This window comes from Bombyx mori, chromosome 15, assembly GCF_030269925.1.
Source record: "Bombyx mori chromosome 15, ASM3026992v2".
Taxonomy (NCBI): Eukaryota; Metazoa; Arthropoda; class Insecta; order Lepidoptera; family Bombycidae; genus Bombyx; species Bombyx mori.
The window spans coordinates 6,789,452-6,815,728 of NC_085121.1; the positions used below are offsets into that span (position 1 = coordinate 6,789,452).

At 35.0% G+C, this 26,277-nt stretch overlaps 1 protein-coding gene across 1 annotated transcript; it reads left to right on the forward strand.

Annotated features, from left to right (window-relative positions):
- LOC101735474 (bromodomain-containing protein 3) lies at nucleotides 1–26,277 on the forward strand. Its single transcript, XM_038016145.2, has 21 exons — nucleotides 1–450; nucleotides 6,151–6,215; nucleotides 7,205–7,359; nucleotides 7,826–7,882; nucleotides 7,960–8,130; nucleotides 8,221–8,415; nucleotides 8,498–8,779; nucleotides 9,147–9,245; nucleotides 10,183–10,332; nucleotides 10,435–10,614; nucleotides 10,687–10,934; nucleotides 11,021–11,349; nucleotides 11,587–11,850; nucleotides 11,927–12,085; nucleotides 12,159–12,281; nucleotides 12,710–12,826; nucleotides 16,482–16,549; nucleotides 16,624–17,601; nucleotides 17,734–17,876; nucleotides 18,882–19,092; nucleotides 19,579–26,277. The coding sequence occupies exons 3-21, from the start codon at nucleotides 7,315–7,317 to the stop codon at nucleotides 19,642–19,644; spliced, it is 3,885 nt and encodes a 1,294-aa protein (XP_037872073.1). The 5' UTR covers nucleotides 1–450; nucleotides 6,151–6,215; nucleotides 7,205–7,314; the 3' UTR covers nucleotides 19,645–26,277.

Sequence of the window (26,277 nt, forward strand, 5' to 3'; positions counted from 1 at the left end):
GAAGCGAGGAAAAAAAAAAACAAAATCGGAGAATTTATAAATAAAGAAATAATGCATCGGAATCAATCTTTGGACTTGCATGATTGTTTTACTTTGAAAACCAAATAAAAGCTTATAATATGCATTTAACAATATTTTGGAACCCATATTTTACCATTATTTACTTTAATTATTCGCCATACACAGAGACGCTCATGACTCTTGTTTAGCCGCCATGTCTGAAGTTCGTTGTGTCTTGGGAGACTGTGCTGTGTTATTCGTAAATGTTTTATTTGTTAAATTGAGTTTACGTCTTAAAAACAATGATTTTTCTTGTTATTAGTGTTATTGTGAAAGAAAGTTAATTGTGGTGTGTTTTAGAAATTGATGCCTATCGGTACATTTTGTATGTGAAGAAGTCTCAAACATATATTTTTAGTCCATCCGCCATATTGGCGTTAATATCCCTTCGTAAGTCTTTTTCCATAATTTTAGATTTACGCAAGAATTTTTGCATTAGAATTTGTGTGTAAAATAGTAATTTTAAAGCCAATGACTTCTTGTACATTGTAGTTCAATTTGCATGTTCAAGTATTTTGCAGATTTTCGGGTTTGAATTCATGGCCTCCTTAACTCGTATTTTACCATTTCCATCTACATCGTATGCTATTTTCGAAAACTATTTAACTTTGAGTTACTCTTTTAAAGTACTTAATATGCTAAAGTTGTTGAAAATTTTTGATAGTGTTAATTAGGAAACACTTTGAAAACAATCTCCCAACCATAAATTCACATGCATTCATCGTGAAATCTTGTCGAAACATCTTTGTTTGATGCGTAATCTAAAGCATTTCTCATTGTTTACGTACGTTAATGCTTCTCCAGGCTATTACTTTCTAAGGATCATGATTGTATAGATAGAACATACAAAACTATTCAAAAAGAATGTTCTAGATCTTCTCTAGAATTAACTACATTGTAGAGTATACATCTCCAAGTCTGTAAATTATGGCAGTAAATATATAAACTTAACTTGAGGTTATGTTACAGACAATCAATGTAAATATTATTATGTGATAGTTGTCCCATAATTTGTAGAGCAGATTTACATTTACACCAAACCTATTCATTTCCAATAATTGATATTACTATAGCAGTTTAAAACTTCAAGGTATGCAGTTGCATTTTTGGGATTTAAAATCGTTTGGTCTCTTAGTTATGTTGTTTATAGTACATGAAAATGCGAATTAAATATGGCAATAAAAATTTCGCTTAATTCAGTAATAGAAAAAGAGTCAAATGCTGTGGACCAATTAACCAATCTGAAAAAAACAAATCTTAATTCCTCAAAAAGTAAAGACATTAAATTAAATGATAACAAAATTAGATACCCAGAATTATCTTGATCATCAAAGCCAAAGTAAAATTGTTTAAAACAATCATTATAGTACCTTTATTTTAGATAAAACATACTGTAGGTCACCTGAATTGTTTCTATGTAGTACCTAATATTTAACATAAATTATACAAATTAAATTTTGGTTATGTGGTATTAATATTTAAAAAATATGTAAACTAAGGTTTTAATATTTCTTTTTATCAGCATAATAGCAGTTCATTTAATAAATAGGAAAAGCTAAAATGGCATTTTATTTATGTCCCTGTTTTAAAATTAATAAATAGTACTATGAATGATGTATTTAAAGGTATAAATAATCAAAAGAAAAATCTATCATTAACTTTATTGAACATTTATTTAATAGAGACTCTTTACAAACCTACGCTATTTGAAATTAAATTACAAGTTGACAACCATGAATTAAAGAGAAGATTTTAATTATTTTATATCTGAAAGGAGTTTAATATTCATGCTATTTTGTCTTCTTTTAAGTCTGCAGATGAAAATTGAATTGTGGGATTATTTTTGGATTATACTTTATAATAGGATACAGTATTTTCCACCTGCTCCCCAGCTCCTCCAGGAGGTCAAATAAAATTCTTCATGTTGAATGTGTAATCAAGGACACTTGGCATCCTATGCAGTTGTACCCAATTAAGTTTTGAAAGAGCATGTTAGTAATTGTTGCACCCTTGTGAGATGCTTACTTTGACATGTCTGCAAACACTGTTGTGTCCAGCCTTAATCTTCTCTGTGAAGAAACTCAATTTCTTATGATTGTCGTTTAGAGGTACTCTTGCAGATGATTCATGAAGCAGAATACTTTTTGTACATGGTATGGTACAGTAGGGTATCAATCGGGCATCAATCAATATCAATATGTTAAAAGACCTTTGATGGAAGTAAAATTGAAGTAGTTAATTGAAAAGTAAAAGCTGGTCCCACATAATCTCTAAAGCCGCTATTGTTATGATTCTCATACAAAAAACATTATCATTTAATATTGGTATTTATTCATTTTGTCCCAGATAATTTTATATATTATTAAATTTTATATAAAATGGTCTAAAACTGTCATAATAGATATGTGTAAGAGAATGTTATTTATAAATAGTCGCCATATTAGACACAAACTTTAAAGTAGAGATTATTTTGAAGTAGCTGTATTATTTATGACTAAGATTGGTAGTATGATAATATCAGAACTATGGTTCTTACATGCTTGAAATCTTTAGTCAAAAACTGGAAAAAATAAATAAATGTACAAATATAAAAATGTTCTAGCTAAAATATGAAGATTCACTATTGCATCTACTACTAGTTTGCTACATTTACAAAGCGCATCATATAGCTAATCGCTATCTAGTCTATTGATAAAATTTAGAGTGGAATTGGAGAAGCTGTGTAAACAATATACTTGATGATATCGTGCTAAAGTGCGCAGGGAAGGACAGGGTGCTGTAATTTGTAATCCAAAAAAAATAGGTATATCTGTAATCATACATAGTGATATAGTAACTAATAATTATGGTTAACACAAAAAAGAAAATAACATTCAACTCTGTTTATTTTAATAACCATACAAATAATGCCCTATATAAAATGTTCTATTTATCTTATAAACAATGTATAATATGAATTTGGAAAATATATTTTATATAAATTAAAACAATATAATACAATATAATGATTGTTTAATTAATTTATGAAAATTATAATAAATTAACTATAGAGTATTTGAATGTACTTTAAATCCACAACATAATAGCTCTGCTAGTGTTTAGTGTAATGGAAATCTAAAAGCATGTGTAATTAATAAATTTTGAATGCCTGAAAATTGCAAAAAATATATTTTCGCTCTATGATAATCATATAACCATTTATATGAGTATGATAGAACAAACGATTTTATGGTAAAAAATGGTTATAATCATAAAATTTATAATATATAATTCATGTAACCATTAAAAATTTTATATATTTTTTTCCCTGACTAACTTGTCCGATTAGTTCATTTTATAAAAAATCTTGTGATTTTATTCTATCTATACTAATATTATAAAGAGGAAAGATTTGTTTGTTTGTTTGTTTGTTTCGAATAGGCTCCGAAACTATTGGACCGATTTGAAAAATTCTTTTTCCATTAGAAGCCGACATTGTCCCTGATGAACATAGGCTACTTTTTTTATTTATTTTTTTATTTTTTATTTTTGGTTTCATGTGTGTTTTAATGTTTCCGAAGCGAAGCGAGGGCGGGTCGCTAGTTTGCACATAAAGCAGTTGATTATCACCATTATTTCACATTTTCAATGATAGAATCATTAATTTAGAAAAACAAAACAACACGGCATATTTTCACATTCTCTTCAGTGTTGTTGAGATGCATTATAAATATTTCGTTAATTTGCTTATATCAACTTATATTAAAAAGCAAATATGCATAAAACATATCTGTATTTTATAAATATTTTTGATATGACAGAAGTTAAAAAAACCAAGAAAAATAAGAATAACACTCAGAAATTTATTTAAACAGGCACAGAATGCCTGTATACTAATAAAAAAAATTAAAATTTTTTTTTTAAATGGTATGTATATTTGCTCATTTTATACAACCTTTCCTGTGTGACACTGATAAAGTCAAGAACAGGAACTAGGAATATTCTACTTAGTTGTGGCAAGTGCGGTAAGGGCGAGTAGATAGCAATAGACACTTCCTTAAATATTTCCAGCAGGTTCTGCACGTAACTTTAATCAAGACAATTGTTGCTTTTCTAGCACCCAGCTTTTTATTGTCTCTCTTTCAGCTAGCCAGCTTTTTATTTAATTGAGGCATACCATACAAATATTTAGTGTAGGTATGAAGCAATCTGAAGAACTGAGGCATAATAAGATGCTATTTCCTCATCTTCTTATTCCTTCGCTCACGCATCGCTTATCTGATTGAGTTGAAATTTGTAGAGTAGTTTGTTGCCAATTCAGGTAAGGTTTCTGGCACATACATTAATGTATGATCGGTGCACACAATTTTCAACAAATGGGCGTAGTTAAAATAATATTTCACGGTGTGTATAGAACTACCACTACTATCTATAAAAACATGAAGAAGCAAATATATCTATAAATTATAGTATACAATCTCTTCAGATTCGTAAGAGACATTCTTAAGAAATTTCTTTCGTCGTAATTTTTAATTTCATTGGATCCATTTAGCTATTTTTCCGTCTCGGTCCGGCAAGTTTTCGGCGTACATCGGAAATTACTGCGCTTACATTTCGTATTGAAAGAGTTATCTATAGGCAGGAAAACCCTGAATCGCGCTAGCAAAAATAAAGAAAACTAGCGTTTGTAAAGATGCACAACAACCAGGTTTTTTTTAGTATTAAACACGGAATTGGAAAAAAATTATAGATACTTAACTGGCTTTTGCCATCCAATTAAACCTATTGGATAGTTTGGGTATACAATATGGGTGCAGTATGGCATTAATTTTGCTTTTTAGATGAAAATATTCTTGAAAAAATAAGCTTTTATTCCAAGAGGTATAAATATACCCAAACTTTATTGATTGCAAAATACAAGACTTACACATATCACGAATTAATTAAAACTAACAAAATCAATAATAAACATGCATTCGAAATGTAAAATTAAGTAACTGGTAAAAAATACCCCACCCCCTCACTGTTTGAACAGCTTCTAGATTCTTCTTCGCTAATAAAGTTATCAATTAAATCTTAAGAGATTGCATTCCATTCTTCCTGTTAATTCGTTTTTAGATATCTTAAATTAACGAGGCTAGGATTACCTTTTAAACCCTTTTTAGCTTATCTCACACACATGCTCTATGATCTAAAAGGTCGGCAAGGTTGCGAGCTACCCCATAATATTAATTTATACTAAGAACAAAATTTTAAAATTGCGTGCATTTTATCTACAAGAAAAAATCCATGTCTGAAAAGAGCAAATGGCACTACAATTTCTGCCATAACATCAGATACATATTGTGCCACTGTTATTGACTCGTTCTCAATGGTGCCTAGATCCGTACGTAGCAGCCCCTTTACATATCCCCCCCTCTCCTTATTACTGACCGCCACCATACCATTCTAATAAATTTGCTTTGAGAGTACCTCTCTCCCGAGCGTTCAATGATGTGGCTGCAAGGAAAACCCTTTTTCGCCGTTTTAGGCATACGAGCATACGGTTCTCTGATAGTAACCGATACTACTGATAGTAACTGGCTATTGTCACTCGTGAATGTGCAAATAAAATTAATTTAAGCCATTGGTAGGCAGCGACTTGGCTGTGGCCCTGGCATTGCTGACGTCATTGAGCCACGGTAACCACTTCCCATAACGGGGGCCTTGTGCTCGTCTGCCTACAACTGCATAAATAAATAAAAGTGAATGTATCCCGGCGGATTACTCCTCTGCTGTTGTGTCCAATGTAACCCTCTAACTTTTTAGAACTACGTTCTTACCTCAGATAAGTCATGACCACAGTTTTCCACTTACATCCTTTAACTGGGGATCTCATATATGGTTCGCTCTGCCAAAATCTCTTGAAAATTCGGTTTATCGCATGTTTTGATAATCATCATCTTTGTGCCTTTCTCCAGTAACGATTAATATAAAAGCTCTAGTGAACCTAATTTAGTGCTGCTTAGATTGAGTATTTTTAATAGATAATATAATGAAGAAAAATAGAGAAAACCAAATAAGATAAAAGATACAATGAAATTAATCTGTATTTGTTAACTTTATTTGCAGATTTACTACCTAAGAGTGTCAGGCGCTCCGAAAGATACAGCTACTACCCTGCAGTTATATGCAAGGTAAGCTGAAATAGAAATATTAAAAAGAAAATTTCGGTTTGAAGGGTGTAACAGCCGTTATACAATACAAGGAAGCCTACATACATATCTTGTGTCACAACCTAGGTGACGGCGTTCACATTGTGTTGCCTGTGGGCTTCGGTAACCATTTAATATCATATGGGCCATGATCTCATAAACTAATCTAAGCTACTAAAAGAAGACAAATTTGTAAATATAAACAGATTACATTCTTGAAATATGCCGTACTTTTTACTGCCTGTCAAGACACTAGAATACGGTTCCTCTGATGGCGAGTAGTAATTGCCGCACGCTCATAGACATTAATAACGCACAACTAAGTCGCTGCCTAGCGTTGAGGACTCTTTAGAGCCTTATTTGGTCTTGGACTTTGCATTGATCCTGTTTATGTGCATTGGTAGTCACAGGCTCAGAATTAAAACTTATTTTACTTTGATTTTGGTGTGATTAGTCAATATTTGAATATTCTGCTACATAGATTTTTCTTTGGTCTTCGAAAGTCTTAGACAATTAAAACTACATTTACGGTTTAATACCTCGTTCTTTTAACTGTCATATTATTGCAGACATTTTGAATACTTTACAGAAATCGTCGTCTCGTACTAGAAATCGTCACGTGTGGTCGTCAAAATATGACGACGACTAAGTTGTTATTCATCGGCATTTGAATATTGTCTATTCTTTAATAAATATTTCTAATTTTTCATTATATTGCATATATTGGTTTCATAATAAAAGGGTCTCCAGGTGTTGGTAAATTAAACGGTAAAAGCGCTCTTAAATATTTCTGAGACTTAATAAAAACGAAGAAAATGTTATAAAGTCATGATCATGTCATTAGGTTGTTTGTTTTTGTTTGGCTAGTGCTAGGTTATGTTACTGTAAAATAATATTTATTATAATATTCACTTTTATATGGCAAAAAAACATTAAACTGGAACTTTAACTTTAATTTGTTTTTATTTCAGGTAGGGTTATAAGTTATCCATGAGTGGAGCGACGTACTTTTAGGTGCAAAAGCACCAAAACTAATTTATATTATGATAGAACAGTTTAGTATAATAAGAGGGTTTAGCTGATGCCACTGAGTCAGAAATTGGATGAACCTCTCGTTACAATTGAGGTGAGGTTTACAGTTTACTGAAATACGGTAATCCCGCCTATAACTCGGTAGATTGGTTCCGCATTATAGGAAACGCGTTGTAGGAGTATTCTCGCATAACGCGCTTGTATGACCCATGTAACGCGTTATGTACTAATGTACTTTACAACCAATGTTTTTACAACAAAAAAAAAAAACTAGGAACACAAATTTAATAAATTAAATTTTTAAGAACACAATTGACACAATGTGCAATGTACCCGAAATTAATTATGAATTGTGCAAATAATTACAAATTCACAGTACAGAAATATGTATAACGTGTGAAATCCCCGCGTTATGTGTGGAATACTCGTGTTATACGAGGGACTGAAATCACGTAATTTGAATATGCGTTTTAAGAGTACCGTGTTGTAAGGGAGATTACTATAATTGGTTATTTATTTGATTACAAATACTACAGTTATAGAGTCACTTTGGCAGGTAGATTGCTGACTCCAGCACAATGCAGCAGGCGGTTGATCCCTTGGCAACAACAAGCACGGTGAATAAATTGTTAAAATTTGAACTCTTAGTACTGTTTTTTTAGTATCTAATTTCTTTGTATGTTTACTTGTACAGCCGGCGGCGGAGCCTGTTAATGGTACGCCACCGGAGGATACCCCCCGAAGACAAGGCCGCATAACGAATCAGCTCCAATTTCTGCAGAAAAATGTAATGAAAGCAGTATGGAAACACCAATTTGCGTGGCCTTTCCACCAACCAGTAGATGCAAAAAAGTTAAACCTACCTGTAAGTGATAATCACGTATTACATACAACGATGGTCTAAAGTAAATACTGAAAAAAATATCACAATTTTAAAATTATTATCTTTACATAGGATTACCACAAAATTATAAAGAAACCAATGGATCTCGGAACCATAAAAAAGCGGTTAGAATCCAACTACTATTATTCCGCCCAAGAATGCATCCAAGACTTCAACACGATGTTCACTAATTGTTACGTTTACAACAAACCTGGCGAGGATGTTGTTGTGATGGCTCAAACTTTGGAGAAGCTCTTCTTGAACCGGGTAAGTCTACAGAGTAATATTTCACAAGATCAACTGTAGAGATAAAATATTATACATCATTAAAGGTTTGTTTCACTTGTAGATAGCACAAATGGACAAAGAAGAGAAAGAAATCGAAGCACCCTCGAAGGCCGGAAAAGGCGTAGCAAAAAAGCGGGGAACTGGTGGAAGTGCCGGCGGCGGCGGTGGCGGTGGCGGCGGTGGCGGCGTGGCAGTGGCGGCGGCCACAGGCGGCGCGCGGGTCGCGGTGAAGCCGCCGCCGCCACACTCCGCGCTCGTCGGTTCCACCAACACCACCACCGCGCCCACGCTTGTCGCACCGCCGCCTACGCCGCCTGCCACGCATACTGGACTTCCACAACAAGTACGTTTATTGTAGTTTTTTAACCCTCTGATAGTCGCTCTTAAATTTTTTTCACGCGGCGATGCATTAACATACTCCTTACAAATTCGCGACACATTAACATACTTACTTGATTTTTTTTTATAGTGGATAATTTTAGATAAACAGCATTAATCTATTAAAATAAGTTTTACAGTTAACATCTAGGAATTTACCTCACTGTCTCGGGTCACCTAAGATAAAAATATTGTATTCCTAAATCTCAAGACACAGTGGTAAAGGCATTCGAGAAACCAATGTGTGGCGACACTGTTTTGGAAACGCTGTTATAAACTATACGCGACTTTTATTATGTTGAATTTATATTATTTTAAATTATTTCATTCAGGTGGCGTCCCAACCTTCTAGTTTTCATGTAACGCCAACCCCGGCGACTCCGGTTTCGTCGATCCCCACCGTCGCATTATCGCAGACACAACCCGCGAAGGTAGTATTCGATATTAATAATAATAATAATATGGAACATTTACCCAAGCATAAATTTCAAAGAAGTCTTAATCCTCCATTCTTAGTCAGCAAAAAATTTATAACAAAATACATTTACCAAAAATACTTAAAAAACACTTTCGTGGACAAATTGAGAGGAAAACAAACGATGGAGCGTGGCAACACTAAGTACTGCGTTCTAGCTTTCCCAATACAATTATTAAAATATGAGTAATATAAGAAACTAAATACTAAAAAAACTTGCAATTTTTCTCTATGTATTTCATAATTTTGGTAATTTTAGTTATTTTATAATCTTTTTTGACTAATAAGCTAAAGCCAAATTAAAAAACTCAACTATCATAATATGCGTGATATTTTGTTTTATACGCACTTGTTTACATTCCTTTAAATTTGGCTAAAATACGTAGGTAATATGATTTATTTGATAAAAAAATGTATGTTTTAATAAATAGATGCTAGGTGGAAATATTATACTTCATTCGTTCTTAATCCATGTTAATACTTTCATCACATTGTTGCTATCACCAATTTTTTAACATGTATGTAAACTGGCAAATTTAAACCCAGAAAACAATGAACTTGAACATATTAAAAACATCACTTGATCAAATATCAATGCTTTGAACTTTTGTTTTGTCACTGAGAAAACTAGCCAGTACCATGCATGCATCAAACGTCGAACAGAGGAAGAGTCACATAACATGCACAGCTATTAAGAATATTGTCAGTCACTGTAATCGGACATAATTTTAATAAGTTTAGCAAGCGATATGTCATCATGTCCGAAGTTTGTTGTGTAATATTATAGTAATTTTATACGGAAATAAAACTTCGCACTACAATTGTGTATTTCGTATTGCGGCTGGTCAATGTCGGCAGAGTAATAATGTGTGTTATTTAATTGTCTTTCATAGGTCAAAAAAGGTGTCAAAAGAAAAGCTGACACGACTACTCCTATGGGTAGTTCATTTGAAGGAGGTTATACCACTCCGACAATAGATCAACAAAGTGGACCCAAACCTGCAAAAATATCTACAAGAAGAGAAAGTGGACGTCAAAAAAAGGTAAACGAATTTATAGAAACATAACTGATATCATGTGTCTCTGCGACTGAAGTAATCACACCAAAATTTATCCTGTTAACCACAATTTATTAACGACTATAGGCTAATAGAGTTGGTGACGAAAATTTCAAAATGGGTGGTCTTTCACCTGGTGTCGGAGGCGCTGGAACTTCGCATCATTCAGTTTTGACTCCGCAACTTGCTAAAGGAAAAGAGAAATTGTCTGATGCACTCAAAAGCTGTAATGAAATTCTTAAAGAACTTTTCTCTAAGAAACACTCTGTAAGTTGATGTCTTTTAGTTATAAATCATAAAATTATGGAAAGAAAACTAAAAAAAACATTTTTCTGACAGGGCTATGCCTGGCCATTTTATAAACCTGTTGATGCTGAATTACTTGGGTTACATGACTATTTTGATATCATCAAGAAGCCTATGGATCTCGGTACAGTAAAAAATAAGATGGATGGAAGAGCTTACAAGTCAGCTGCAGAGTTTGCTGCAGATGTTCGTCTTATATTTACAAACTGTTACAAGTACAACCCGCCAGACCATGATGTTGTTGCGATGGCTCGTAAATTACAAGACGTTTTTGAAATGAGGTAAGCAGGGATTATATATTTTTTAATATAATTAATTAAAAAAAAACATTTTTTATAGTTGTTATATTCTATGATTATTGTAATAGATATGCAAAGATTCCTGATGAGCCTGTTCATGTTGCGGCACATGCAGAAAAAGGAAGCTCTGCATCAAGTTCAGAATCTGGATCAGAGTCCGATTCAGAATCAGATGATTCAGAAGAAGAAAGAAACAATAAGGTTAAGATGCTCGAAAAAGAACTTCTGGCATTGCAAGAGAAAATGAGGAAACTCGTCGAGGAGTCTAGTAACAAAAAGAAAGCAAAGAAAAAAATGAAGGAGAAACAGAAGAAACAAATAACTACTGGAGTCACGCCTAAGGTTCCACCCACTCCGGCGTATACGGCCAAGACTAACAATATTGCAGACAACACAGGTGAGATAATTAATCTCAGAAGTTTTTTATATGATTTTTGCAGGTTTCATATTTTATAAGATATAACTATATTATGGAAGGAATGTCATTCTTCTAGTAGTTTATGAATAATAGAATACAAGTGAGGAAATATTTTAATGTACGCTGGAATTATTGAGAAGTGATGTCGCTTTTAAAGGCGTGATTCAAGAAGTATTCCCGCTGTATTCATATATTTATTTCAATGTGTTCAAACAGTTTCTCATACTGCGGCGACCGGCGGTGGCGTGCGCAAACAGGGTGGCAAGCGAGGACTGGGTGCCGGCGCTACCTCCGGCGGTGCGGCCGGCAAGGCGGCGCGTGCCCCTGCCGCGCCCGCCAAGAAAAAGAGCTCCTCCACGCCCGCTGTCGCGCCCGCGCCACATCCACCCCCGCACAACGACTCCGACGACGAGGACCTCGCTAAGCCCATGTCCTATGATGAAAAAAGACAGCTCTCGCTGGACATCAATAAGTTACCAGGTATGCGTGTTTCTCTATTTTATATTGTATCTAGATTAAACACAATTTCGTTTGTTGTAATGTTCATTTTTTATAGGTGATAAACTGGGAAAAGTGGTGCATATCATACAGAATAGAGAGCCGTCGCTGCGAGATTCTAATCCGGACGAAATAGAAATAGATTTTGAAACTTTGAAACCTTCCACACTCAGAGAATTGGAAAGCTATGTTGCCTCATGTCTGAGAAAAAAGACTCGTAAGTGCATTGGTAAATATTAACTACTTACATAAATGCGTTTCCGTACTCCTAATTATTTTTTTACTTTTAGATCGTAAAGTATCAGGGAAATCTAAAGATGAACAAATGGCGGAAAAGAAACAAGAACTTGAAAAACGACTTCAGGATGTGTCCGGACAGTTAGGAACGCATAAGAAGCAACAACAGAAAAAAGGCAAGTATTCTGAGCTTTGTAAGAGTAACAGAGCCTACACTATGCACAGGAAACACAATGTCATCTGTTATTACTACTATTACTACTACTAAGTTTTAGATAATGCATAATTATAGAAGGTATAAGATAAGGAGCACGCTGTATAATAAAGTATCTGTAGAAAAGCGACCAAATAGGGTGGCGTCACTAGCAAGTGGTATATTTTCGAAGACAGTACAAAATGTTATTATATTAAGTTCTTCAACTCTGCACACTTTGCTCTTTACAACTGTTGCATTCACATCACACTGCTTGCTGTACCATTATTCCAGGGGGTTTAATGGTGGGTGGGTTTGGGAATAACGCCATTTTGATTTTTACCTTGCACTTACGATAAACAACTGACAGTGCTGACGAAATAAGAAATCTTTAATGGGTTATTGTTACAGAAGGTTGTAAAGAAACTTTGGGTGGTGGTATGTCGTCGTCTTCGAGTTCGTCAGACTCGTCCAACTCGTCTTCGAGCACCGACACCAGCTCCTCGGACAGCAGTGACAGTGAAGCAGGTTAGACATGTTACGTCTAAGCGTCGCGCCACATTCACACTAAAAAACAGCTTACGGAATTAGCGCGCGATTGTCCTTGTCAATACGAGATTACTCTTGGCTGTACAGTGTTTTATACAATGAGTAAGAACCTTCTCTTAATAAGTAGGATATCGCGCGCTCAGTTGAAGCTGTACAGATACCTCCGGTACTGTACTGTACTGTACCATTCAGTGTAAATTATTTTAGTATTTTTTTTTTATTTTTTGATAATGGCATTTAAATTAAGAACATAAATTTGATATGTATAACCATTAAAAAGCTTGAAATACCTGTGTGTACATGATAATGTCTAATAAGACATTCTAATAATATGAAACTGATGTTAAATTTTTACCTTTGCCAGTATTTTAATGGACAATTTTATGAGTTTCTTTGAAACAACAGAGGATGCATTTTTCATTGACTATCATTAATTCAGTTATGTTTATTCTAGTCTGAAATTGTCACATGGGTGTTAAAACAGACTGAGTGTCAAATGATTATTATGATATATTGGTTCTGAATGAATACAGTGTAGTAAAATATCAACTTTGCTTGTCATAATCATCAAAGAACAAATAATGTATTTCATTACAAAGACTCTTAGATAAGTTTTAAATCTATTCAGTCGTAAATAATATTTTTATTGCATCTAAACATACCAGCGCCAGCCCAATATTTATTTAACTTGAGGGCATATTTCGAAGCACAATAGAAATGAAGAGTCTTAAAGAAGGTGCTAAAGACAAGAATGTTACGTCTGAGAAATGATTGAAATAGGAAAAAGAAAGTTTACTTCATGTAGATATCCATTTTTTTACGATTTGTGTTGTGAGCATGAGTGACTGATGGAGTTAATTTAGTAAAATATTTTATTACTGTGATATTGGAAGAGATACTACATACGTTTCATATTTAATCAATTAATTCATATTAATGATCAAGTCAAAATATATAACACATAAAATGTTGGTAAAGGCATAAAACAGTTGTTAATGAGGAGGAGAAGCCAGCTTTGGTGTTGCAGCTGATATTCAATTCAGCGCTGGTAAGGACATTTTTATTTGGTTTGCTTCCATGAACCAACAGAAGATACCTTTTCACATTAATGTTTTTAACTATATCATGTCCTCAACTGAGATTTTTTTTTCATTTGCATCCTTAAAATTTCAGTCCTACTGTTATTAGTAATGATTGAAAAGTTCAGATCTCAGGGTACTTACTAATTTGCTTTCGAGTGTGAAGTTTAATAAATTAGTTAAATATTTGATTATGGAACGGTTCGCGCGGGTAGGTTTAACGAGCACCCGACAAACGTCCAGTGCGTCGCCGCGTGCGTCGTAGCGTCCGTCGTAGCATGCGTCGTAGCGTGCGTCGTAGCGAAGAGGATCGCCGACACCACACGCGCACTACACCCTAAGCCGACCCTAACCGACCCAGTTATGCAAACAATTGTGTAAGGACGGATACCTATTTAGCAAGCAAACATCTAACCAACCGCTCACCTCTCTAGTTCTTACAACAAGGATGTAATAAAATACTCTGTGACATGTTGTAGTTAAAAATGTGTTAATGAAAAGGTATGTTTTTATCGGTTTAAATGCTTGAAATATTTCGATGCTTGCTCCTAAAAATATGTGACGTGTGATCCTGTTTGTACTTAACGTATAGAAAATATCTAAAGCTGGCTCCCTCCTTCACACATTGTTTGCAAACTTATTGAAGAACAATTTTATATAGGTTTAGTTGTATTTTATTTATCCGAAAGCACTGTAATTTTAATCTTATTTATTTTAATACAACGAATCTGTTGGAAGAATTAAATCTTTTTTTGTAATTAAAATGCATGAAAATTTCAGTGTAATTAATTATCAAAACATAATTTGAGAATAAAAGTATTTTTTTTATAAAGCGATAAAAATGTATTTTTTGTACTGTAAAAGTTATTAATGACAAATAATTAATTAAACATACATTTGCAGTGCAAATATTTTATTTCATGCGGTTTTAAAGTTAGAACTGTGTCTGACAGTACCTCGTATGTTCCTGATAGTATCTACAAAACAAAGATTTTTAAAAACTCAAATGATACCAAGTAAAAATCAAATGAAACAATGCACACTGTCTTTTCTGTCATAAAAAATAATATTTAATCAGAAACTGTAATAGCAATAATCATGTTTACATACGTTGTACGTCAATTTAATACTGCTTAATGTTATTTTAACTACTCTTACAAAATTGTTCTGATAGTTCACCCTTATAATTCATAGTAGATGGCTTAAAATTGTTAAGCCAGTGTGCAATGATTTTTTTTTACTTATTACATTGATATTCATTGTAAACTACCTTAAAAGAACTGAGTTTGTTTATATTTAAAAACTTGGAAATTTTTATGATAAAAACATACACACAGAAAAATTGCTCTTTGGTATGGCCTAATTAATTTTATAAAGGTGTTTTAAATTTTAGATAAATAATCTGATTGTAAATACTTTGAAAACATCACATTAAGATTAGGTATTGAAATTTTAATGGTTCCGTGAATGAGTACAGGAAAAACTTGTGCATTCAACACATCATAAATATATGTTTTGTGCCTCCACTTGCATAGAAAATTGAGAATGAACTGTCCTAAGTTATCCATCACAGATGCTTTGTGATGTAAATTATTATTATTTATTCAGTGACTGAGCATTCGTCATGTTTTTTAAAGTTTTAATTCTGCTTTTAATTAAATTTTATTGTGTACGTTTTTTAGAAATCAAATTTTAATATTAAAAATTATTTATTGTTAAAGACTCTTTTTTATGTAAATGCATACCACTTCTGATATTTGATAATTTGTTTTTATAAGTACAATTACAGGTTGCTTCAATAGATCTTATTTAAGTGTAAGTTAGTTAATAGAGAGCGTATATTATATTAGAGTTCCTTACTTCCCAGAGGGGTCGAATGAGATGAGAACAAAATGATTCAATATATATAAATGCTAATTTCCATGTATCGAAATTTTTTGTCAAATTTGCATACGCCATCTGTTTTTTATTTTGTTTTTGTAAATGATTTGTACTTGGCATTGAAAACATTGTTATAGAATTTGGGTGTAAACCACTGTGAAATTATTATAAAACGTGGTATTTGAATGAAAAAAATGGGCACTTGACAGTTTAAAGAATTAACTAAATTAATACAAGGTGCAATTAGCCGTTCGAGCGCATAATTTACTTAGTAAGTTAAATATAGATAGTTGCATTATGTGCATATAAAAACACCGTGCGTGTCTATGTAGGATTGATTTGATCAACTCATGACTTATGATGTATTAGAATTAAGAGTGAGTCGATAAAACTTTGTATATATTTCAATATAGAGCAGTTTTAAGTAAATCTTGAGACTTAAAATGAATTTCATTTAGCCAACCTTGAGATCTGAACATATCCCTCTTTAAACCCGCAACATAAAACCAAGCAATTATTACAAAACTTACAAGTCGAGCTTCTCCTTCTCAAGAACATATAAAACGAAGTTTTTCTTTGTTATCTTGTTTTGAATGCAGAAAATGTGAAAAGTGGATTGGTTCAATTCGTGGACATTCATCTTGACTACCATTCGTTCACTAACTTCGTTTCAGGCACCGGTCCCAGCAGGACACCCAAAAAGAAAGCAAAGAAGCCACCTGTGCAACAACCGCCGCAAAACGTAACTATCTTTCCAGATCTCGTTTCATTTTCAGTTCGATTTTCTTCGTAACACCAATTTATGAATAATTTTAGAAGATAATAGCACCGGCTGCTGCAAATTCTGCGACGGTACCGACGAGTGTGTCGAACGCCGCCTCTGATGGCGGTGGGCCCGCGCCGCCGGATGCGAAGCCGGCTCCGGAACCCGTCGCCGCCCCGCCCGCCGTCTCCGTGCCGTTACCCGCCGCCACGCCGCCCGACGCCGTGCCGCTTCCCGCCGCTGCGCCGCCCGACCCCAAACCGGACCCGAGAAACGGTCTTGACAAGATGGATACCTCACATTACATAGATCCTATTGAACGCTCCCTGGCCAGTTTGGAACGAAGCTTAAAAGCCGATGTACCCATGGACGTAAACGTGAGCGTCTCGGATTCATCGATTCGTCTCGAAGACGACTTTGCTCTTCCGAAACCGCAGACGATTCCGGATGCGGCGCATCAGACTCTTATGGCGCAGCTCAGTGGCATAACTGAAGTCGCCCGGGTACCAGAACAGATGAAAACTGATATTTATCTACCCGCGCACAACGGTTTCGTTGAAAAAAACGCGTCGCAAGACCGCGATATCATACGACCCGACATAAATCCTAACATACCCAATTTGAGTAATGTGACCACGGTATCGTCGATATTTGATCCCATCTCATCGACACCCTTGCCGATTATTTCACAGTCTCATCACAATATGTCTAGTGCCCCTAGCCCTATAACGCCTGCAGTAAAGAAAGAGGACAGTAAACCTTTACTCACCCCCAAACCTATTGAAGATCTCATGGGAGTTCCGCTTGCGATGGTCAACAATTTGCCTGATCGAGCTAAATATGAAATAGACAAAAAAATGGAAGACACAAAAAATTCAAATTTTGCTCAAGCATTTAAATTGAAACAAGAGCAAAATTTAAAGAACGCAAGTTCTTGGTCGTCTTTGGCTCAGGCTGGCAGTCCTCAAAGTGTACCAAACATGGTAACCAACAATCAAATTAAGCAGAAACCGGTTATGGATAGTTTTCAGGTAAGATTAACTTGATGGTTTGATGTGCCTTTAATTCAATTTTAACTATTGCAATAAGGAAACATTTGAATGATCTAAAAGGGATAATAAGACTTGCAGTAAATGTAACACAAATACGATATACATTTTTAGGCGTTCAAAAAACAAGCAAAGGAAAAAATTGATCGGCAACGAGCTTTAATAGAACAACAGGAATTAAGGAAAAAAGAACAAGCGGAAAGAGAAAGACAAAGACAAGAAACGGAGAGGCGACACCCAGATGAAGAAAAATCAAGGTAGGAGGACACTTGTTTTACTTAAAAATTTTCACACATCGCTTCGTAAGTATGATGATTTAAGATTGATTACAGAATAATTGTAACTAGCGGTCCCCCAGTAGTCGAAGTTCGACTATAATTAATTGAAATTATAAGTTTGAACATTATTTCGATTCTATTGTCAAAGACTATTTAATAAACTTCTTTATTCACAGATTTCGCCAAGACTACACTATACACAAAATTAAATATTATTAAAGACAAACATTATTATCTATTCTCAATTTGACCGCATACTTAACAATAAACTAGAATATATAATAATATATGTGTGCGTGTATCACATACGTGGTAGTGTGTGTATTTTTATTGATTTAATGTAATACTACCATTCTGCACTTCTCTATATTCTCTATAAGTGTAGGAAATTTCACAATCCTCCGTCCGCGCATTTTCGTAAAAAGGAGTACAAAGGTTACCATAGTTACTAATAAAATGTGAAAAACATGGCATTGCAATAGCGTGATGATTCAATGATTGTTTAATGTGGGATTTTAATCTATAAGATCGCGCGATAGGGGCATTTCAAAAGTACTCAAACATTGTAACTACAGCCTGGAGATTTCCCTGAACGTGGCCTAACTACTACTACTTTTATTTATAATAAATTATTCGTCTTATTAACAGTTGGATTACATTAACTGTAATCTGCGAATGAATCAAAGAGCGTATATCGTCAAATAATAGAATACGGTTTTGTATAATTTCTATTAAACATTGTTTTATTTCGCTCAGTTAATAAAGTTTAAATTTAAAATTGACGTCAAATCATGGTATAATCTATCGCAATTTACCTTAGCGCGGTTTCTTACTTACATATTTAAAACAAAGTTACAAAAGTTAAGTTTGAAAAATCAGTATTTATGTTGGTTTGCGTTCGATTTCTCGCGACCGTGGTCGATACGAAGTGAAAAAGGTCTTAAAAGGGTTTGTTTTTCAATCTGTCAAACTGTACCTGTTTAGGGTTGGTCAAGTGAGTAGATCGGGTGGTAAAGTGGAGAGCGCTGAGGTTTCCCCGCCGAGCGGGTCGCCCGTGGCGCGCGCGTCCCCGCCGGCCGCCGCCGCCGCCGCTGCAGCCGCCGCCGCCGCGGCCGCCGCGAGCGCAGACAAGCCCGCCGCCTCCGAGAGAGAACGATTACGTCTAAGAGAACAGGAACGACGTCGACGAGAGGCGGTGAGTAGCCATTCGTGTTTTAAACTTTCCTATTTCTCACTTAAATTTCAAAATTTGCTCGACATTCATTTCGGATCCTCCCGAACCACTAACGGTGCTTTTAGGTACTCCAAGCACCGGTCATCGTTCTCGTCAAACCCTCGACGAGTATATTAACCCTCAGACACAGCCCACTGAGTTTCTCGCCGGACCTTCTCAGTGGTTGCGTTTCCGATCCGGTGGTAGATTCAGCGAAGCACGGCTCTTGCTAGGGTTCGTGTTAGCAACGTCGTCAAGCTCACTTACTTGTTAACGTTACGCTGAAATAGCCTCTCAAGACTCTCAGCTTAGGTAGGAAAAAAAAAAGTTTGATATAGTCTAGTGTCGTTTCTTTTCTAAAATAAAAACTTTAAACGCCAAAAATGTCGGACGGCTAGTGAAGCCGACTGATGTTATTATGAAAGAAAAAAAAAACCGCAAAATTATGAATTTAAAATTATTTTTCAGATGGCAGGACAGATAGACATGAATATGCAAAGTGATATGATGGCGGCTTTTGAAGAATCACTTTAATGTAGTTCAGTGGACGTTTTATTTTTTTGTAAATATAATAGATAATCTTATAAATATTAATAATGCAATCGATGAAGTGAATATGAAACTCTGAGTTGTTATGTGGTCGTGTAGTGCGTTTATTTAGACGGTCGATGAGCGAGTGGTCAAGTGCTGTGAATAGATATACACGTTTGAAACTGTTGTACCAATATAGATTTTTGTGCTTGTGTATTTGAGCCTTTATTAGTGGACTGCATTTTAATTTACGTGTATCATAAGTATATATCTAAGCTCCTAAACTAAAAGAACTCTCTTTACAAGTGTAAGACTATTTATACAGCGTTCTAAGATGACTTCTACCTTCCAACATTTGTTTTATATAGAATGTAATGAATGACCTACTAATGACGGCTAGGACGGTAGAGATTAGATTAACATAAATCGGTAATATTTTAATATATAAGAAAATCGACTAAAAACCATGAAAATTATCTACACAATTTGACGAATTTTCTCATTGCATGTTTTACATAAATAAAAACGTAATACAAGAAAGGTAAATAAATATCTCTGGATTATCACAAAAGTTGCAAATTCTAGAATAAATCAAGCGAAATAACAAACATTTCAATTAAAATGAAAGCTGTAAAAAGCGGTAAAGTTTTTGTTAAATTTGTGTCGAAAAAACCATCACTAGGGACTATGGTATCATCACGTTGACTGCCGGCGCCTGAGTTTGTTCCTGTCCTCCCGCGCGCTACCTCGTCTCGCGGTCGCGTAGTGATGGGCGCATGCATTGAATAGTGATGCGCCACACACTCCCCTCCGAGACCGGAGGTCGTGCCATTTTTTTTTTTTGCGTTATCAGTGTGGAACGTTTTAATGACGCAGGGAAGATCTTCCACCGAGCGGTTGGTATTGCTCGGTAGACCGACGATCCGTTCCCCTAGGAGAATACGAGTCTAGGCTTGCCTGAAAATAAGGAGGGAAATTAACTCGACGGCCCGATCTCGTAAATCTGGCCTCTGTTTGGGTACTGTCGTTCGCCATGCGACTAGTTGTTGCTTCTTGCCTATCCGCTTCCCAATGGGCTAGCTTCACTCTGTCAACACTAACGGCTTCTCTAGGTAAGTCTATTATGACGGTTTTGTCAGTTCTTGATATTACGCTATGTGGACTGGTGTAGGGTGGCTCCAGTGCACCACTCAGTGCATCCTTGCGAAGGAATATGTAGGACGTTGTTTTTAGGTCTTCATGCACGAATATCGACTTCCCACCGTGTCTTTTTATAGGTTGTGCTATGAGTTGGATCCCGTCTTCAAGCTCTGAGAAATTCAGGCGCTTCTTTGTGTTTGTTTGATTGATGGAAAAATTACCTGGGTAACCTGAGAGGTTCGCAAGTCACGTTTCCAGCTGGTCCTCTAGCCCAAAAGTATCGTAGGGGGAACATCTGTCCATCTTCGTTCACCATGAGCCATAATTGATGCTTTTAGTGTCCGGTGCAGTCATTGAATCACACCATTTGCTGCTGGATGGTACGCGGTGGTGGGGCCTATCTGTGCTCCACAAAAATCGGTGAATTATTTGAAAAGCGCGGATGTGAACTGTCTGTGAATTTTTTTTGTAGACTTCGCACCCGGGTGTCTGTGCTTATTAACAGCATTAAAAAGTTGACGCAGGCTCAGAGGTACCTATGAACGAGGTTTAGGCTCAGATACGTCGCAGTATACTTCTAAATGCGAACCAGGGATAGCTATACGTTGTATTTTCAGGGATGATTTCCTACTAGTCAAGAGCTCTTTCAGCTCCCCATCTTTACTCTGTTCTCTTGCTATCTCTTCGCTGCTTGGTGGAACCGAAGATATTGTCTATCCGTGACAGCGTATCTGCGGCCACATTCTCTTTACCGGAAATGTGTCTGATATCCGTAGAAAACTGCGATATGATATCCATCTGATTGTGCTGCCTAGGTGAGCATTATCTCTCTCTCTGTACAAATGCATAGACAAGAGGTTTGTGATTATAGTGAAGTGTCGACCCTCTAACGTATACCTATAGTGTTTTATGCTTTTGTATATTGCTAACAACTCACGGTCGTGGGCGCTGTACATCCTCTTGTGTCTTGTTCAATTTCTTTGAGATGAATTCCAAAGGTTGCCGCTCACCAGAAATTCTTTGTTGCAAAACCGCACCCAAGGCCGTGTTAGAAGCATCGGTCGGGTGAGCGGTGAATTTAAAGCTGGCTGGACCAACAAAGTCGAGCGTGATATGGTGTCCATGTTATTTGTTGAGGATCCTTTTTGTTCGATCCAGCTATAGCTTCATGTAATGATGCTTGATCATTGGCAGCTTGCGGAATGAAGCGTCTATAAAAATTAAGCATACCGAGGAACCTTTGCAAACCGCTTACAGCTTTTGGCGGGGTGTATTCTTTTTGTATAGCTTTTACTCTCTAAACTGTTGGTGAATACCTTGTGCCGAGATATTATACCCTAGGTTATCTGAACTTTTCCAAAAGAGCATTTAGCTTCGTTTATAAGCAGTCCATACTCTTGTAGGCGCTCAATAAATTTTTTTAAATGTTCCGGATGTCCAAAATAGAGTTTACAACTTTCCTTATGTTCTGCAATACATTCGATCACTTCAACTGCGTTCGCACCTCGGACTGGTTGATAATATCGATAATATTTTGCGCATGACTTAAATCTCCAAATTACTTTTAAAAAAAAGTTGAAAAGAGAACCCAAAACATGCAATAGGATGAATTTTAATCTGTACAATCACAATAACTTCATATTAATAAAATTAAATATTTTGTATTTCTACTTGATTTACAAGCTTAAGTGAATAAGAATATTGCAGATTAGTGTTTTGACTTATCTTAGCACAGACAGCCTCATTCCAAAAAACGAGACACGTGCAGTTTTGACAATTGTTTAGTGAAATAGTCTTCTTAAATTATGAAACTCGTTCACCAAGCCTAATAAATATCATTACAAAACCGTGCTAAAACTAAAGTTTAAGTAGCTATAGTAGATTTATAGATAGCTAAATAAATTTAGATAGACTTTATTATATGTTACATTTGCAGCAGCACAGAAATTAAACTTGAAACTATTAAACCATAAATAATTCTATATTTAAGTTTAGTTTTGAATAGTAACAAATATTAAAAAAATATTTATTGCCATTGTGAAAGTTATTATCGTGTATTTCATTAAAATATAATATCAAGGAAATAATATTTACTTTATAAAAAAAAAAAGAGAAATGCTTACTTTGATTTTTATAGGAATTTTGTAACAGAATGAATAAAAAAATTTCTAGGTTTAAACAGAATTAGTTCAGTTTTTTCTAGTTTGTGTTGTCAACAGAAACCTTTTCAGTCTGTGACTTTTCCGTGGAAATCAGGTCTTAGTGTAGTTAGTCTGTGTTATATCTTAATTGATAAAATATCATATAGTTTATTTAAATGCCTTCAAAATCATCAGAAGCCTTAATTAATAATGTTTTCAGACTTTTTTGCAAATATTGCATTTTATTCGAATACGCAATATATTTATATAAAAACAATATTAATTTTGTACTATTGACAGTTTTATTTTACATTTCTTTTAAACCAACCTATCGGTTTATGTTTAAACCATGTACAACCAAAACATATCTAACCCAAAACAAATCCTAATAAGAGAATTAAGACGTTAATTATAAAGAAATAAATAAATGACGATAATATTTATAATAAACGTTTATGTTTTTTGTAATGAGGCTGAGTAATTATCATGCACGTGAAACATTTAAATCGTTTAAGCTTTACGACTCCGAAAAGAAGACTTAACACTTACCAAGTTTTTTTAATTTTTTTATTGCTTAGATGGGTGGACGAGCTCACAGCCCACCTGGTGTTAAATGGTTACTGGAACCCATAGACATCTACAACGTAAATGTGCCACCTACCTTGAGATATAAGCTCTAAGTTTTCAATATGGTTACAACGGCTGCCCCGCCCTTCAAACCGAAACGCATTACTGCTTCACGGCAGAAATAGGCAGAGTCGTGGTACCTACCCGTGCGGACTCACAAGAGGTCCTACCACCATTAACGGTGCTTTTATATAAACCAAGCAACGGTCATCGTTGTCGTCGAACCCGTCGCTTACGAAGAAGGGCTCGGCGAGTATATTAACCCAGAAATACAGCCCACTGAGTTTCTTGCCAGATCTTCTCAGTGGGTCGCGTTTCCGATCCGGTGGTAGATACTGCGAAGCACGGCTCTTGCTAGGGGTCGTGTTAGCAACGTCGTCAGGTTTGAGCCCCGTGAGCTCACCTTCTCGCCCGGTTACGCTGATGTGGTCTCCGAAGACCATCACCTTAGGTAGGAAAGAAAAAGGGGGCAATTAGGAATTTTTACTACGTCAACTCATACCTCTCACCTCGATGATGGAGGACTTCTTGGTTTATAAAATTTCATGTAATATAATCCAACCAATAAAAACTATCAAATACAAAATTTATAAACCTGGGTGGGTAGTGGTTTTGAAGTCGTCATGAAGGATAAGACGTCCAGTACATTTGTATCGAGCGACGCTACTGTGCCGTCGTTCGAATTCCAAGCAGGTAATGGCAATTGTCCAATGAAATATGCCCCTAACATAGTTTCACAAATCATTTCCACGGTGAAGCAATAACATTGTGTAATAAAAACCAAACCTGCAGACTTATTATTTGCGTCATTACTGATGGTAGGACGTCTTATGAATCCGCACGGGTAGGTCCCACCACCCTGCCTATTTCTGCTGTAAAGTATTAATGCGTTTCGGTTTGAAGGGCAGGGCGGTCGTTGTACTGTAGAACTGAGACTAGCAAATCATTTCTCAAGGCGGCACTTACGTTAACAATAAACATACCATAACGGGTCAAATGATCCATTTAGAACTTTTGCATTGCAATGCCCGAATCATCTTATTGCTTTTGCACATTTGATTTCATGACTTTTTCTTACCAATTAATCTACAGTTATTATATTTTTTTTGTATTGTTTATTTTATGTAATACTCTTCGTGTACCGTTTTCTACCCGCTATGGTAGAAATAGGTACCAGTAAGAGTTTGTATGATTAGTGTTAATGTCTATAACTCTCTGGTCACCAAATAACACCAGGCCGGCTGTGAGCTCTTCCGCTCATCTAAGCATTAAATAAAAACATGTAGTAGTAGCAGTTAAAGAGAAGAACTTCTTTTAAAACTATACACTTTAAGAGATCTCTTAAAGAACTCTGTAAACGTATGAAGCGATGCTACTATGCCAGTGTTTAAATCCCGCAGGCTGATAGATATTTTTTTTTGTAATGAAATACTAAACTCATGATAACGATTGACTTCAAAAAATGAAGACATTCGTTGTGGTAGGCACCACCTAGTTTTGCGGGGAAACAGAATGCCTTCCGGTCTTATGAGCGAGAAAGCCGTCACCCTATACAATTAGAACTTATATCTCAAGGTAGGTGGTGGTGGCATTAACATTGTGATATGTAACTTGTTCACCAGTCTATGCAATAAAATGGGTCAACCTCAAGATAGGCGGCTGCATTGACTTTACATTGTCCAAGTGTTACGTGAGCTGGACTGCCCATTTATCACAAAAAAGTTGGTATTAAAAAAAACAAAAATGCTGTATGTACTACATTTCTTTATGTAGTGGTAATTATATGCTAGAGTGACAAAGACCACTGATAGCACCGCCAAATCGAGTCGGTCAATTTACAATACATAATAATTAATATATTAACAGTATTGTAAATTAACAGGATAACTATACTAATTGGTCCTTAGTGATGGTTTTTGGTGATAAAAAAAAAGTCAATCTTACGTCAAGACACGAAATTATTAAAAACATCCGTTTTAAAGCTTATTTAATTTTAATGTAATTGCGAGAATGTATGTAAACTTTGCTTAATAGACGTAATCCAGTGATATACAATTAAATCTATATCATTCATGTAACACTTGTATAAGTTATGAAATTTTGCAATTTATCTCCTTCACTCTAATCACATAACTTGCAATGAGTAAAAACGTATTAAATGATTATATTTATATTATAGTGAATGAAATTTTTGTTAGAAACTAAATTTTCGATAGATATTACGTAGATGTTTTAAAAGATTTTTTATCAGTACGCTGTTTGAAAGCAGATCAAATGTCATACATTTGATTTGAAATATATTTATTTCATAATTGAATATGTCTTTTGTGTTTGTAGATAGATTCTCCAGTGGATAACTTGTAGTATAATAATTTAAACGTTTTAGGTAACTTTATAAGCTATGGAACATTATACCGATCACAGGTTATTACAAATTATTGTATATTGTTAAGAAGTTTTTAATTTCAGTCATAACACGAAAACTCTAAATCAAATGTAGATAATGAAGTAAAATATATTGACATTCCACATTGTATTACGTTGTTTATCTTGCTTTTAGTACATCGTTTATGTTGGAATTATTTGACTACTCCATCCATTTAAGTACTCAGTAAGTATTGTTAACATAATATTTTTATCATGCCTTGGTATGTTATAGGTCAAAAAAAAAAAAGAAATATTTGTAAGTGTATTGAAAAGAGCAATAAAATTATTGAGATTCTTCGTA

Excerpts from the sequence above, each read along its gene's own strand:
- LOC101735474 (XM_038016145.2), top strand. The coding sequence starts at position 7,315 with ATGCCACTGAGTCAGAAATTGGATGAACCTCTCGTTACAATTGAG. Across the intron at positions 10,333-10,434 it reads AAAGTGGACGTCAAAAAAAG|GCTAATAGAGTTGGTGACGA; the intron begins GTAAACGAATTT and ends TAACGACTATAG. Across the intron at positions 11,350-11,586 it reads CAATATTGCAGACAACACAG|TTTCTCATACTGCGGCGACC; the intron begins GTGAGATAATTA and ends GTGTTCAAACAG.